Here is a 16,165-nt window from a genome sequence, read left to right as displayed (position 1 = left end):
AAAAAATCGCTGCCAGGGTAGCGAAATTCCCCTCTAACTTTTTTTTTTTAAATATCGCTTCTGACACAGTGATTTCATAAATAAAAATTGTCTTATATATTCATGATCATTATTTGAATTGAAGTGTGCCAGATTACAATATGGGAGAGCCTAGCCATGCTTCCATGCACTTGAATTTTTTTCTACCGGAGCCAACTAATAGGTAAATAATGTAATGTTTTCTTATTTATTAAAATTAATTTTTTTTAATATGCAATATATTTATATTATTATATTTTATAGATGTGACCAACTTCAAGATGCAGTGAATTATTGTACACAAATTGTGAATAATAATGTTATGGGTGATGAACGAGTTGATGAGTTGCATAGTGATGAACCTTTGGAGCATGAATTAACAGACAATGATGAAATGCATGAGGATGACGATGATGATGTGGATAGTGCACCTAGTGCACCCGTTGAAGATCAAAGTGTTAATCATCATTTTACATTGATTCCATACTTAGATCACACTGAAGAAAGTGTAGAAGATTTTATCTATACAAGAGATGATGGTTCTATCCGAACGACACTTTGGAATCCAAACAATCCTAAATATATCCAGTCAGGTTTGATTGTTGCAAACTAAATATTTTGTAGTTATTTATTTATTTATTTTATATTGATTAATCTAATTTGTAAATGCAACTAGGTATGCTATTTATGAATAAGAAGCAAATGAAATTTGTCGTAAGAGCATAGTCTTGCAATAGAAAAAGAATTTCTTTGTGATCAATCCAAGAGCAAAAGTTGGAGAGTTATTTGCAAGCGTCATGAGTTGGAGTGTAATTGGATGATTCGCTTTAGAGAGATTTCAAGTGGTATCTGAAAGGCATGAAAAATGATTTAACTGCATACTTGTCTTACAGATAATTATAAGGATGATCATTTCAACTTGATTAGTAACATGATTGTCACTTTATTGATACCATATGTTATGCAAAATTCAGACATAAATATTAAGATGATCCGTGAAATCATCAAAGGAAAGCATCACTATACTCCTAGTTATAGAAAAGCACAAAAAGGTCGGAGAAAAGCATTTCAAATGATTTATCGTGATTTTGAAAGTTCATTTAAGACATTACCTTGATACATGGTTGCACTACAATTATTCAATCCAGGCACTATTATTGAGTGGGAGCATCACTCTACAACAATGCAAGGTGAGCAAATCTTTAAATTTCTTTTTTGGGCTTTAAACAGAACATTGATGGTTTCAAAAGTTGTAGGCCGGTCATTTCCATCGATGGCACACATCTTTATGGTTTGTATGATATGAAACTGTTAATTGCGGTTGGAATTGATGTGAATGAAATATTTTCCCACTTGCATATGCTTTAGTTGCACATGAGAGTTTTGAGTCTTGGTCGTGGTTTCTCAAGTTATTATGGACACATGTTGTTTGTGAACGACAAGGTATTGGTCTCATTTCTTACCGTCATCAAGAAATCTTGCAATGCATTCAATCTTATGATTGGTTGAGTTCACCCAACACATACCATAGCTTTTGTGTTCGACACTTAAAAGCAATTTTTAATAAAAAAATTGTAAATAGTGAACTCGAGAAATTAATGTGGTTGGCTGCTACAGAGCACCAGAAGAAAAAGTTTGTGCAACGGATGCAACAATTCAAAATATTGTCTCTTGCAGCATGTGAATGGTTAAATGAATTTCCTTTGAAAAAATGGACAATGTATAAGGATGGTGGTCGTAGATCGGGTGTCATGACAACAAATGTGTCTGAGTCATATAATGGTTTATTGAAAAAAGCTCGGGGGCTTCCTGTGACTGCCATGGTTCGAATGACGTTCAAAGCTCTTGTTGATCGTTTTGTCGAAAGAAACAACCTTGCAATCATATTACTTCAAAGTAATATGTCGTGGCCTCTTGCAATAGATAAAAAATTTAATGATTATTAACAAAGAGCTCAAGGGCACACAGATATGATGACTTACAACACTGGTGATGGAGTATTTGAAATTCTTACTTTTGCTCATGATGGTAAAGGTGGAAATGTCCACAAGGTTACTGCAAAAGGTAAGAAATGTTCTTGTGGAAAATGGAGAAATTATCATATGCCTTGCTCGCATGTCATTAAATTTTGTGGACTTCGCGGAATCGAGCCAAAGTCATATGTAAGTAAATTTTACAGTACAAAATATTATAAACAAACATACACTGAGACATTTACCCCAGTGGGTGATGAAATGTATTGGCCGCCAACTCCTTTTAATTTAATTGCAAATACTGAATATTTGCGGACATGTGGTATGCAAGTAAGAAGCCGACTTAAGAATGATATGGATATAGCTCCAGCTCGCATGGCCAAAAAATATAGTGTTTGTAAGGAAACATGTCACACAAAGGCACGATGTCCTACTCGATTTTAAATATATTGTCTATGTTTTTAAGATGAATGTAATTTTTCTGTCTTGTTATTAATATTATAATATATCATTTTTAAATACTTGTTGACATGACTTTAATCTGTCTTGTTGTATTTTAAATATATTGATTAAATTATTCTTTCAAGTGAGTTAAAAAGTAAAAAGATAATTTAATATTTTGTAAGTACACTACATTTATATTATAATTATATAATTGATTTGACCTAACTTAAAAAGTAATAATTTGACCTAACTTAAAAAGTAATGATTTGACATAACTTAAAGGGAAAAAAACATCCAGCAAATGTTGAAAATAAAGAGGAGAATCTCATTGCAATAACAATAATTTTCAAACTCTTTGTTCAAATTTACACGAAACAATAAATTTCAACACACATAAAAATCTAATTTACTGCATAAAACTCTTTAGCCTTTCGAATAAAGATACATAAAAAATATTCTTCTGAGTTTTTTTCCGAATCTTCTACGTCTTCATTTTTGTCTTCATTTTCAGAATCTTTCTCATTTTGGTGACAACTTGTTCCACATATAGTTGATTTGTGTAGCCTAGATGTTCTTTGAGGTGGATTTTCTCTATCAAAAATTAAATATTGTGAAGCTTCAGCATTAAACTTTGAATCATGGGACACGGTTACCTATAATACAATACAATATAATATAATTAAATAAATATGCACAAAAAATTAAGAAAAAATTATAAAATTTCTACGAAAATTATCATACTTACATTTGAAAAATTCAACCTCCCACCAAATGGAGAATTATGTATAGGAAATTCATGCATACCATGCTGAATACCATATTGAGAACCGCTAAATTGCGCAAAATCAGATATCGAAACATGTGGAGTTACACAATCAACTATTTCCTGACTTGAAAAATTAGCATTAGTGCTAGAGGGCCCTGCAGAAAAATCAAACGTGGGATAATAAGGCTCGGGAGTAGCCACCAAATGTGTGTTATTATCAACCAAATTATCTCCATCAATCAAATGATACTCCGCACGATTTCGACCACGACCTTCACCAGCGCTCCTTCTACCTCGACGTGCACCATCTCTAGGTGTTGTTTGTCGCGATCGGCGAGATACTTGTACTAGTGGTGGTTCACCGTATTGAGTGGGAGAATTGTAATTAGGAGCAAAGCTCAATCGCATTCCCTGGAAGGCCGCATTCATTGACTCCATTGAAATACGAGCGACTTCCTCCGCATATTGTCTCATTTCATTAGATTGCATTTCATGACCCCTAGCCTATAATGAATAAAAAAATATTAATAACAAAAAAATTGCTAAAGATCGATATAATAATTTAAAATTTACATAATATACATACTAATACCCTCATGTCTTCCTGCCATGTGTTGATACCCTTTCTGTACAACATGTTGTGAATTTCCAATGAACATGCGGGAATGCATCATGTACCAACGAAAATAATCTGCTTGATCACTTACAAATGGAGGTCGAAATATACGATTTTGACGTTGTTCCCATAAATATTGTGTAGTTAAACACATCTATATCCTCTTGTTTTATTTTGGATAGTTTATCACGCTTAAAATGATGTTTGGAAAATTGGGTACACGATCCAGGAACATGTTGTAAATAACCAAACTGTCTCACAACACGATCAATCATGTGCCACTCATGATAAATTTCACAAATAAGTGGCACATGTGCCATCCAGATAGATTGTCCTGACCTACACCACTCAAGCAATCCATTAATAACATCTTCTGAATAAGGTTGCCACATAAACTATAAAAAAAATGTAAGTAAGATAATTATTAAATTTTTTTGGCAAAAAAATAAAAACAAGTATGTACATTAATTAAAACAATCTGATGAAATATTTATTTTGTACTATTATGTCATATAATATCTTATTTTGAGGACCTACCAAAAATCTATGTATATGTCATTATATTCACATGATTTTCTTGGATAGTGAGATATAAGTGTGAATAGTTAAAAATTTAAATAAAATGGGATACAAATATGAATAGTTAAAAACACTAATAATATTTAAATACCTGATTATTACTTAGATTATCTAGTACATCCCTAATCACACCGATTACAGTTCATGCCTCATTTTGATGATTTCTACGTCGCGTCCATTTACGTGCAAGCGTAGTTGAAGCCCCAAGTTGGTTGGTCCTTAGAGATTTCGGTAATGATTGCAGGGGAGTAATACGTTCCCATGCCCAAATCTGTAATAAATAAAATTCAACATTTCTTAGAATACAATTAAATTTAAAAGTGCATATTACTAGTATATAAAAAATAATTTTAAAAAATGTATACCTGCATTAAAGAGAGAAATCCACAAACTTCATTTGATTGTTTCATTGATGCACGACATAAGCAATTATACAAATATGATAATGCGGCTGCTCCCCATGCTTGTGTTGACATTACATTTAAATTTTTCATGTCAATCAAAAGGTCTAAATTAAGCTTATTATTAGATTTATCTGGAAATATTGATCCACCACATAACCATAATAAATATAATCTAAACTTTTGTTGCACCTCATGCTAGTTGAATGATCAGTAATATCATCTAAACCTTCAATATGCTCAATTAATTTATATGTTAACAATCTACTAACACTAGAAAAACAATCATTATCGGGTAACCATCCCGTTAATTCAAACATCATTTCTTGTCTACCCAAAACTCCTAAAGTATCAGCGCCATGTAAAATCATAGGACTACCATCTATTACCATTCCGAACAAAATTTCTACATCTTGTAAGGTTATGGTAGCCTCGCCAGTTCGCATGTGAAAGATATGCGTTTCTAGACGCCACCTTTCAATTAAAACACAAATTAATCCGAAGTCATACAACACACATTCTACATCAAGAATTCCTTTAAACCTACAATTTTCAAAATACCGACGAATGCGAGGATGTATGGATGATATTTTATATGTGGCCAAAATTCAACATCACCGCGATGCGTATATAAGCAAGAATTCTCTTCTCTTAAGCTACCGTTACAAATTTCTTCGGAACGATGATGAACTTGAATTGTTAATACATCATACTCTACTGGACCAAGATGTACGTAATATTTGACTGATACATATCTATATACAAAATATAAAAATAAGTGTTAATGTTAATATAATTATTTAAAGATGAATATATTCACAACATAATATAAAAGTTAAAAATTAATTCTTAAAATTAAAAATAAAATAAATCCAAACTTACCTTATAGAGGAAAGACTTTTGAAAAAAATTGAAAAAATTTGAAAGGAGAGTTGAAAAATTATACATGAAGTTTGAAGGGAGACTTCAACCAATTTATAAGAAAATTTTAAATGAAACATGTAAACTTTTTCTATTTTTTAGGCATGCCTGTGAGTTGATTTTTTTTTTTAATATGACATGTGAATGTTTGAACAATTAAAAAAAAAAGAGAAATTTGAAAGAAAATTTCGCTGCTTGTCAATGAAATAAAAAAATATTTAATACGATTTTAAAAAAAAAAATTGGCAATGATATTTAAAAAAATATATATAAAAAAAAAGTTCCGCTGAGGCAGCGATTTCTAAAAAAATAAAATAAAAATTTATAATAACGCTACAACAGCAGCGATTTAAAAAAAAAAGTTAACGAAAATCGCTCCCAAGGCAGCAATTTCCAAAAAAAAAATCATTTTTATAAAAACGCTGCCATACCAGCGATTTTAATATATTTTTTTTAAATCGCAAAAATGCTTCATGGGCAGCGATTTTTTGAAAAAATAAAATAAAAAAAGTTGGACAAAATCGCTGATAGGGAAGCGATTTTGCCCTTTTGGTTAGAAAAAAATCTGATGTACCCTTTTGAAATTTTTGTCAATTTTTTTTGCCCGTTAGACTCCGGACTCACATATCATACTATAGCTCAATGCATGATTTATGAGAACCATCAAAGGTGCATCTTTTGATATAGAATAAGATTAAATGCACTAATGGCTTTATGAGAACCAACAAAGGTGCATCTTTTGAAATCGAATAAGGTTAAATGCACTTGAGCTCTTTTCATGCCCTTGTGCAATCTCTTTACTTTTTAATGGCTTTAATTGAGACTTTCCCATCGATAAGGATTTGAGCTTTACTATTTCTACTACCTGATAGATGAGGTATAGGTGGAGAAATTGGAGCACACGATTTTGCAGATGTTCCTTAGGGGTCAACTCAGTTGGATGGTCTAGGGTATGAAAGAAAAAATAAATTCTTAAATGTCTATAGTATCTCATTTATAGAAGTGGAGTCCTCATAACAATAAAAAAGATTTCACTGACATGGTTTCATGGACTCCCTAAAACACTTCAACTTTGTGCTTTGATATCAAATTTGTCACCCCCCTCCCGAGCCTGCACCCTAAACGTGGTCAACACCTGATGCCATTTCTAATGTGAGGATATTCATAACATGACATGAAACTGTGCATACACTTAGACATGAGCGTAATGCATAATTTAAAAATATTCTCTTTGAAAAATTCATCATGATAAAGAGGATAAAGCCTTAAATAAAAACTATTCATGAATAAATTATTGATGTTTCGAAGAATAATGACACCAAGGTCAAACTAAAATACATGATTGTTTGTCTATCTATGAAACCTTAACATAACCGAGTAGTGTCTATCGGCACAAGACCCTCGATTTACCTTTGGCTAATCAGTTAATCACTATCTACTGAGCTGAGCTCAATATAACTAAGAGGGTGTTTGGATTGGTTTAAAGTTGGTCAAACCTACATTTAAGTCAGTTTTTGACTTCTAGAAGTGTTTGAGAATATAAAAATAACTTAAAATAAGTTAGGAAATGTTTGACAAAGTTAAAAATAACTTAAAATAAGTGTAAAATATATTAAAATAAGTTAAAAACCAAAGTAGACCTCCCCCTACTTTTTATTTTTTGACTTGAAAATCATTTAAGTTTGATTTTTGACTTAAAAACTACTTTTTTAAGCCTATATAAATGGGCTCTAAGTCCTATACGATCAAGGAGGACTCACTTAAGCTGAGAAAAGTAGAGCTAACAAATCTTCTAGTATTGGATCCGAATACCTGAATATGCACATAAAATGATATAACGCGGATGATGTCACTACATGAAATGCACAATATGTAAAATAGTTGAATTGAAATGGTACTATAATAGGTAAAGTTGAACAACTAAATGTGAATATGATAGACGTCAAGAACATAAAATATTAGAGTATAAAAAGTATAATAAACATATTATGATTATCTAAATCACTTAGTAAAACTAAAGAGCTTAAACTGAACTTCTGAAACTGAGAAATCGATAACTAAATGAAATGTTGGCTAACTGAATATATATATATATATATATATATATATATATATGCAATACATTTCTCAAAATCTTTACAACTGGTGGCCAAAATAATATATCTTAAAACTAAAATAAGAATGATTTTTTTTAATTTCGTAAGATATTTAGGTTAACCCAACATAACCATCATGGGAGCATATGGAGTCTGATCTAGATCCGATCAACTAAGCCATTGACACGTCCAAATTACACCTTCCTAATGAAGTATAAAAAGTCGTTGTTCAAATAAAGAACCTAACAGAGGTTAGGGTCAATCCCACGAGGAATGAGGTCTAGACTTAGGCTATTTAACTGTTGATTGTACTTTTAGTCAGATTATTTCCATAAAAAGGGGGATTTTGTAATACAAAATCTATGTTGATTTAGTTGAATAACAAGTAACCAAGTAAACAAGATTTAATGTTTTGTTAAGTCAATAGATGATGCAACTAGGGTGTACATGTTCCCCACAAGTCCTTAACGCAGTAAACCTTATAGTAGTATTTCTATCTAGTGTTTAACATGCAAAATCAGTAAGTTATGTATCTGCTAAGTGATTGGTCGTCCAAATAGGGAATTTCACCACATAACTTTGTCGGCCTACGGTCGTATGCTTTACTAACCCTTACCTTTGACCCCATATTAGCCTCCAATTTCACCATTTAGGGCAAGCTCTTAGCATTGAGGTATGATGGTTTTCATCCATGGAGCCCTTTCCTCCATGGAGTTCTCAAATTCTCCAATTTACAAAGTTAGAATCCCCCAATTAAGTTAAGATTTTTCTTTCATGTCATGGGTTCCTTTATATATTGATTTATTTGATTGGGTTATGAATTATTATGCATGAATTGAGTTATATTCCATGATTTTAGGATGAATCCCAATGAATCCATGCTTAACTCATGTTTTCTAGATATTGATGATTGAAAGTGAGTTTTGAACTATGAAGGTGAATTATGGAATTATGCATGTTCTTATGGAATTGATGAGATAGGATGTAATTGCATTAAGAGTAAAAACATATATGTTATTGTTGTGGTTAATTGATGTGAAAGGATTGCTCACATAAGTACCTCATTCATGCATATGAAAGGTTTTCTCACATAAAAGAATTCTAAGGTTGAAAGGTCTTCTCACCTAAAATGAATTAAAGTTAAGGAGCTATTCTAATAATGAGGCAAGCGGCGATTACCCATGACCTCTAATGAAATACAAGAGGTGATTACACATGTCACAAGATGTAAGGACAAGAAGCGATTACCCAAATCCCTTAAAGAAAAGATGAATAAGAATAATAAATATTCAGTGGGAGTTATGCTTAGCATCGAGTAGACAAGTGGTGATTACCCATGTCCCATAAACTATGTGCCAACATATGATTGTCTAGATAGACATTAGCTAGTGGATCCACGTAAGCTAGAAGTTCATGGTCTTACCTTGACATGTAGGACACCTCTTTTCGGTGCGGGAGACACCAAATTCCATGTTAATAGCTCACATAGTCTTACATGTCGATTAAAGGTAATTATCCCACATTAATGAATCAAGGTTACTTCATAAGCATCTCACATGCGTTTTAAGACGATGTCTACTTGCATTGACCATGTTTTATGACTATGTTTTCTAGCTCTTTCATATTATGTTTTAACTTGGTTATTGCGTAGTACAAAAATGTCCCTTTATCATGATTTTTATGCTTCATGCATGGCTATCTTACTTGGTACATCTTGCCAACATTTTCCCCAAATGTAGGGACTGAACTTACAGATTTGCACTTCTGTGGCTAGGAATCTCATATAGAAGCTTGAAGATTGGTGAGTCTTCATGTTTCGAGGACCGAGCTTGGTTTCCCTTTTTGTCTTTACTTCCAGTTTTGAAACTTGATGTACTGGCTACACCTTGATCATTTTTATGTACTAAATGGCTTTGAGACAATGTTTAGATTTCCGCTTTTCTCTATAAAAGTTTTATATGTTGAAACTATCTTTTAAATCTCTTATATTCTATATTATCTTGTATGACAAATGCTAAGTGGATTGTATGGGGCTTCTCGGGTTCTTATACGCCATGTTACGTCTAGGAGCTACCTTGGGTCGTGACATTCACCCTATTTCAAGCCTAAAATACCCTTGAGATCTTGCATGAACTAGGTTATGTGATGATTGAAAAATATAGGCAAATCTATAGGACTCCTTTGAAGAGAGTGAGAGTTGCATTGATTCCTTATATCTTTGTTGATTTGCTTTATGAGTGCATGGAATCGTTCTGGATGTGAGTGCAATATATTTATTGAAATAATTTCATGCATTAGATAAGAGGCTAAAGTGAGCTTGAGCTTGTGTTGAGAATGGCTAGTCATCATTTGAAGCTTTTTTTTTTTTATCATGATTGGGTGTAGCATGTTGTTGAGAGTAGTCTTGCTATGACACTTACATGTTATCTCTTATTGAGTATTGTTGTAGACACCCTTATTTTCTCTAATTTTGTTCTTTATTTACTTGAGGACAAGCAAAAATTTAATTTGAGGGTATGGATAAGTGGTAGATTTTCAATATAGGTATATTTAGCTTAATAATTAGTGTTCTCAATGCCTAATTTTGTTCTATTCTAATAAAATGTTAATGATTTATAACTATGAAGGCAAACAGACAAGGCAAAGATTGATGTTATAAAGAATAGCCAAAAATGCAAAAAGAAGTGCAAACTATACATTATTGATAACCTAACAAGAAAGGTGGATTGCCTAATGAGCACGACCTCGTCCAAAATGATTATGCATAACACTTGTGTCTATCAAATCACGATTGGCGAACACCATTAGATAAGGCGATGCGCTGAATGAGAAAGTCGGTCTTGCTAAACATCACCAACAATGACAGTGTGAGAAGAAAAGATTGAATGCTCGAAAGGCGAACCAAAGTGGTACTTGGAAATTCGCTGAATGTGAAAGGCTGACTCAAACGAGTTCACAAACTAAGGTTCAAACACATGAAGCATAGAACATGAAAAGGCGAGCTGAAGAGCAAGAGGCAATTCACCGAACGAGCTCGGCAAGCCCGACTTATATTGCCGAATAAGACGTGCATTGAGTTTTTGAGCCAAATTTTGAGAAACTATAAACAACCCAAAGGAGAGAGAAATTAAAGAGTCGAAGAAGAGAGGTCATGAAATATTTGTTCTGAAATTGAGTTTTGAGAGAGAAATTTTAACCCTCGTGAAGAACAATTTCTAGCTTTTCGGGATTTTTTTAATTTTGCTCTTGAATTTGATAAATTGAACTTGAATCCAAAATGGGTTTAGTTGTAATCTTTCATGGAAAGTATATTTTCATTGCTTTTTGTGATGGGTGGCTAAAACCCCAAGATCTAAGGGTGCAAATATGGGGTTGTGCAATTATGGGTTATGTGTTAATTTAATGTAGTACGTATTGTGTTATGCTCTGTTTTGCTGCTGTTCATACATGAATTTGGGCTAATTAGCATGGGATTATTTTATGGGTTAAAATTGCAAACTTAATTCCTACTTCAGATCTCTGGTCGATGCTTGAAAGAGATTGATTGGAGTGGGTAATTAGTCTGGTACTAGAAATTTAGGTATGATGCATGTAACTTGCTTGAAAATAAAGGTTGTGGGTCCAATCTATTTTCCCTATTTCTGCATCGAAAGAGAAAATAGAGTAAGGTATTAAGCGGTTTAGTTTGGCATTTAGATGAGACCGAAAAGAGATTTTATGCATAGATGCTTTGAGGTTGAAAGATGATTAGTGTCATTGAGGATGACCTAGCCTATTCATGAATGCTCATCGCTATAGAGCTGCACAATACCCCTACGTGATATTGATTTGCAATCTCTGCACCCCTAGATTGCTTGTTTACTCTTGAATTCTTTGAAAATTTAGTTTAATTGCGATAATTGATAACCAAAGCTTTTTATTAAATTAGTAGAGTCATCCACCCACTTGTTCTTACTATTACAAATGATAAATTTTATAATCCAAATTTCTTGAAAGGAATGTTCTATGAAATACCATTCTAAGTGGGATTTGACCCCGACTCTTCGTTGGATTTTTATTGACTACGAGCGCTATCTCTTTTAATGGGTTTTAAGGAGGACACTTGAGCGTTATCACATTGCTTCACATGATGTCCAGCTTTTTCGCACAGTTGACAAGTGACCTTGGGTCGATTATTTTGGCCACCAAAATAACCTCCTTGATAACCTCCATTTTTATTCCAATTGAAAGAAAGGAAATTTCTTTGATTGGAGCATGAGTTAGCAGTATTTCGATTGGTGTATGCGGGAGGTTTAGCAGCAAAGTTCGCCATGGTTGGCGCCACATTCTGGATGATCGACAAGTCAAATGAGCTTCAAAGTCAGACAAATTGTCATGAAGCTCTGGAAAGATTATGTCTGTTTCAGGAGCACAAAGTGCAGATGCAACACTATCATACTCGGAAGGAAGGCCATGTACGACATGAATAAAACTTTCATCAGCGGAGATGTGAACACCAACTGAAGCAAGCTTGGTGCAAATCTCTTTGATTTTCTGCAAATACATAGTAATAAAGAGATTTCTCTTTTGAATAGTATTCAAGTCTTCTCTCAAACTCATTATGTGAGAACACGACGACTTCACATAAGTCGTGGCAAGGTTTTGCCAAAACACATAGGAAGTTTTGTCATCAATAACAAAGGGTATAATTTCTGGTGAAAGGGATGCAACCATGCACTTCTAATGAGATGATGTTGTCATTTATAGACCGAGATAACTGTGGTGACTGGTGGATGGTGGTTCATTTCTAAAATGAAGAAAATCATAGGCTTGTATAAGTCGTGGCATGGTTTTGCCAAAGCACATAGAAAATTTTGTCATCAGTAACAAAGGACATAATTTCTATTGAAATGGATGCAACCATGACACTTCTAATGAGATGGTCTTGTCGTTTATAGAGCGAGATAACTGTGGTGGATGGTCGTTGATTTATAAATTGAAGAAAATCATAGTCAGTAAGTAGTGTTTCTTATTGATATTGCCAAGATTGGTAGTTGGTGGTGGTGAGTTTCAATGGGGCTTGAGAAGCGGTGTTAATGGAGATAAGTTGATCATTATTATTCAAGGAGATGATGTTGTTAAAGGGTGCAACAATATTTGGAGTAGTTTTGTTTGTTGGGTTTGGGAGGGAATTAGAGGTGCCCTTCGAATAAGTCATGACTGTTGAAAAAAAAACTACTGCCCAAAAAACGTTTTGGTTGTGAAGCGGAATAGTCACGATACCATATAGTAGTTTAATGAAGCGATAATAGATGATTTATTAATACTGAATGGTGTATTTATACAAGAGGGTGGATTCATAAGGACTAGGAGGGAAATTAATACAATCAATCAATATAAGTGAGGATCTTTACTGTTATGAATAAGTTAAAACTATGGAAACTAAATCTGTAAATAAGGAATGAAATAATATACAATTGATCTAAGATATATCTCTAATGGTCTTGTCATATATTTTGAAGTTAAATTTGAAATTCAAGTTTCTTAAATTAGATTTTAAAAATTTGAAGTTGCATTTGAATATGTAATAATTTTTTTTAAAAAGTCTTATCAATAAAAATTCCAAAACCCCAAAAACTAATCTCAATTAATTATGAAAACCTTAAAATAATTGAAAATCGGATTTTAAAAATCTAATTAAAATCATGGTAAAATAGATAAATTTAATAATAAATATCAAAATTTAAAAATCTAATTAAATTTATGGCCATATATATAAATTAAATAATGGATGGTCAAATACTAATTTAATTTGTTGATTCGGTGAATTTTGCGCGTTTTGTTAAGTAAAAAATAAAAGAAATTTTAAAAGTATTTTAGGGACCCTTTTTTTTTTCCAGAAGTTGAGATATTTTAGATCCACTTTTTATTAAAGTGTGATTTTTTTTGAGCAACTTTCACATATAACAAACATAAAAATTATATTTGTATGTTATAACTATAGTTTAAATAATTGCGCTCCATAACAAATTTTATGTTTACTATGGAACTTTTGATTTGTATAATTCGTTACAAACATCCAGTTTTATACAAATTGTTCAGTTTTGTATAAATTTATTTATACAGTGTAATTTGTATAATAAGATCTGTATTTGTATAATTATAAGTGTATATGATGAAAAAATATATATTTGTACCTGTATATACATTTTTCTCTCGCTTTATACAAACACAAATACATTTTATACATTTTATACTGAAATGTATAAACTGACTAATTGTATACCGAAAATGGCTAATTGTATATCGAATCAGATGACAGAAAAATGAGATGTTTCCTGCAAATTACAATTAAAATAAACTATGACTATAACATTTAATTTGAATTAATAATTTATTATTTCATATCATTTTCCCTATTTTTATTCATTAGTGGTTGTGAGCTGTGATGATATGAAAAATACATAAATACAACAAATCTATTTCCTACTAAAAAAAAAATGAAGCAAGTCGACCCGACCCTCTATTTAGGGTTTTAAATTATTTTCAACCTTCTCCTCAGAAATACATTTTCACCGTCTCTTTTGTGAACATTGCTGATAGTACAACAAACCACTCCAGTCCCCCCCCTCTCTCTCTTCAAAAGGTAGTTTCTCTACTCCCCTTTTTATCTGCAAAAACTAACCCCTTTTGCTGAAATCATACTCTCTTTTTTCCTCATCTCTTTATCTTCTTCTAAGTAGGTTCAAAGATGTCGGCGGTGGTTCAACTTCGCTGCTCTTCACTTCCAGCCCACTATCACTATCAAAGTCGTTACTTTTCTGCTGTCAAACCCACATTTTCAGACAATAGTTGCGTCAAAATTCTCAACTTTAACCCATTAAGAACCAGCCATGTGGGTTCTAAAAAATTGCTTATCAAGTATCAAGTTCCTTGTGCTGGGGGTGGCGGTGGTGATGGAGGAAGCATTGGCATTGGTGGTGGTGGTGATGAGGATTCGAGTGATGGGGGACATTCAGATGATTCCTGGGACAGTTTTGGACCAATTGGTGCTTTTCTTAATGGCTGGAGATCTAGGGTTGCTGCGGATCCACAATTCCCTTTTAAGGTTCTTATGGAGGAATTGGTTGGTGTCACTTCTGCTGTCATAGGAGACATGGCATCTCGTCCTAACTTTGGCCTTAATGAATTGGATTTTGTGTTTTCCACACTTGTCGTTGGTTCCATTTTGAATTTTGTGTTGATGTATATATTGGCTCCAACAGCATCTGTTTCTAGTCGAACGCTGCCTTCAATTTTTGCCAGTTGCCCACCAAGCCACATGTTCGAGCCTGGTGCTTACAGTTTATTCAGTAGGGTTGGGACATTGGTCTACAAAGGAACTCTCTTTGCTGCAGTTGGATTTGCTGCTGGACTTGTTGGAACTGCAATTTCTAATGGTTTAATCAAGATAAGGAAAAAGATGGATCCTAATTTTGAGACGCCAAATAAGCCTCCTCCAACACTTCTAAATGCTGCAACATGGGCAACTCATATGGGTGTCAGCAGTAACTTAAGATACCAAACTCTTAATGGAATTGAGTTCTTGCTAGACAAAGCTCTTCCTCCAGTGGTTTTTAAAACGTTCGTTGTGGTTTTGAGATGCTTGAATAATGTCCTTGGGGGAATGTCATTTGTCATGTTGGCAAGGCTGACTGGTTCTCAGAGTGTAGATAAAGGGGAGGTAGTTACTGCAAAAGATGGAGTAAATGTAGAGAAAGAGAGGTTGCTGAATCAGAGCGACAGCATACAAACTGGTCATTCTGTTTCAAAGTGAATAGGCTTTGTGTGTATGAATATCTAGTTACAATCCCCCGATTCAGCTTAGTCAGTTTTTGCCCCTTACTATGAATTATGATCATAAATAATAGTAGTATTTAGCTTCTCTGACTTCATGTCCTCTAGGAGTTTTGAGTTTGTGTGTCCTGTCTACCTTTCGTTTTCAGTGATGATAGAACCAGTTATTTGTTGGTGTTGATTATGATTTATGTCCGTTTGTATGGTAAACATGACATTCATGCTTGCAACTGACATTATGCCCAAATCATGTTAAAGGAAGTAGAACCGTTTTCCGGTCCTGCAGCATAGATAATTTCTTTTATTCAGTCTTGCGTTACTTCTGATTTAGCTATAGTCTTGATGGTTTATGGGTTCTTTCTTTTTATGGAAAATACATATTTTAAACTTGTCTCAAAAAATCAAGACACTGAAATTTTATGGGTGTAGTACTAAATATAGTATCGCCTAGAGTTATTCTCAAAAAAAAAATATAGTATCGCCTAGAGTTAGTTGTGGCAGAGAAGGTGTTCTCACCTGCTAGTAGATGCTCACGA

At 33.1% G+C, this 16,165-nt stretch overlaps 2 protein-coding genes and 3 pseudogenes across 2 annotated transcripts; 3 read left to right on the top strand and 2 right to left on the bottom strand.

Moving 5' to 3' along the window:
- The first annotated feature begins 340 nt into the window (after nucleotides 1-340).
- Nucleotides 341-744, top strand: LOC125871843 (uncharacterized). Its single transcript, XM_049552526.1, has 2 exons — nucleotides 341-611; nucleotides 695-744. The coding sequence occupies exons 1-2, from the start codon at nucleotides 341-343 to the stop codon at nucleotides 742-744; spliced, it is 321 nt and encodes a 106-aa protein (XP_049408483.1).
- Nucleotides 745-1,616: 872 nt separating this feature from the next.
- Nucleotides 1,617-2,435, top strand: LOC125869809 (uncharacterized; annotated as a pseudogene).
- A 401-nt stretch (nucleotides 2,436-2,836) lies between these two features.
- Nucleotides 2,837-4,137, bottom strand: LOC125869808 (uncharacterized; annotated as a pseudogene).
- Nucleotides 4,138-4,538: 401 nt separating this feature from the next.
- LOC125871828 (protein MAIN-LIKE 2-like) lies at nucleotides 4,539-5,243 on the bottom strand (annotated as a pseudogene).
- Nucleotides 5,244-14,408: 9,165 nt separating this feature from the next.
- Nucleotides 14,409-15,888, top strand: LOC125871555 (protein RETICULATA-RELATED 3, chloroplastic-like). The gene has a single exon (XM_049552181.1). It carries the CDS (start codon nucleotides 14,545-14,547, stop codon nucleotides 15,607-15,609), a length of 1,065 nt encoding a protein of 354 aa, XP_049408138.1. The 5' UTR covers nucleotides 14,409-14,544; the 3' UTR covers nucleotides 15,610-15,888.
- The last annotated feature ends 277 nt before the right edge of the window (nucleotides 15,889-16,165 follow it).

This window comes from Solanum stenotomum, chromosome 7, assembly GCF_019186545.1.
Source record: "Solanum stenotomum isolate F172 chromosome 7, ASM1918654v1, whole genome shotgun sequence".
NCBI classification, from domain to species: domain Eukaryota; kingdom Viridiplantae; phylum Streptophyta; class Magnoliopsida; order Solanales; family Solanaceae; genus Solanum; species Solanum stenotomum.
The sequence above is the reverse complement of the archived record's forward strand: the minus strand, read 5'-3'. Positions and strand labels throughout refer to the sequence as shown.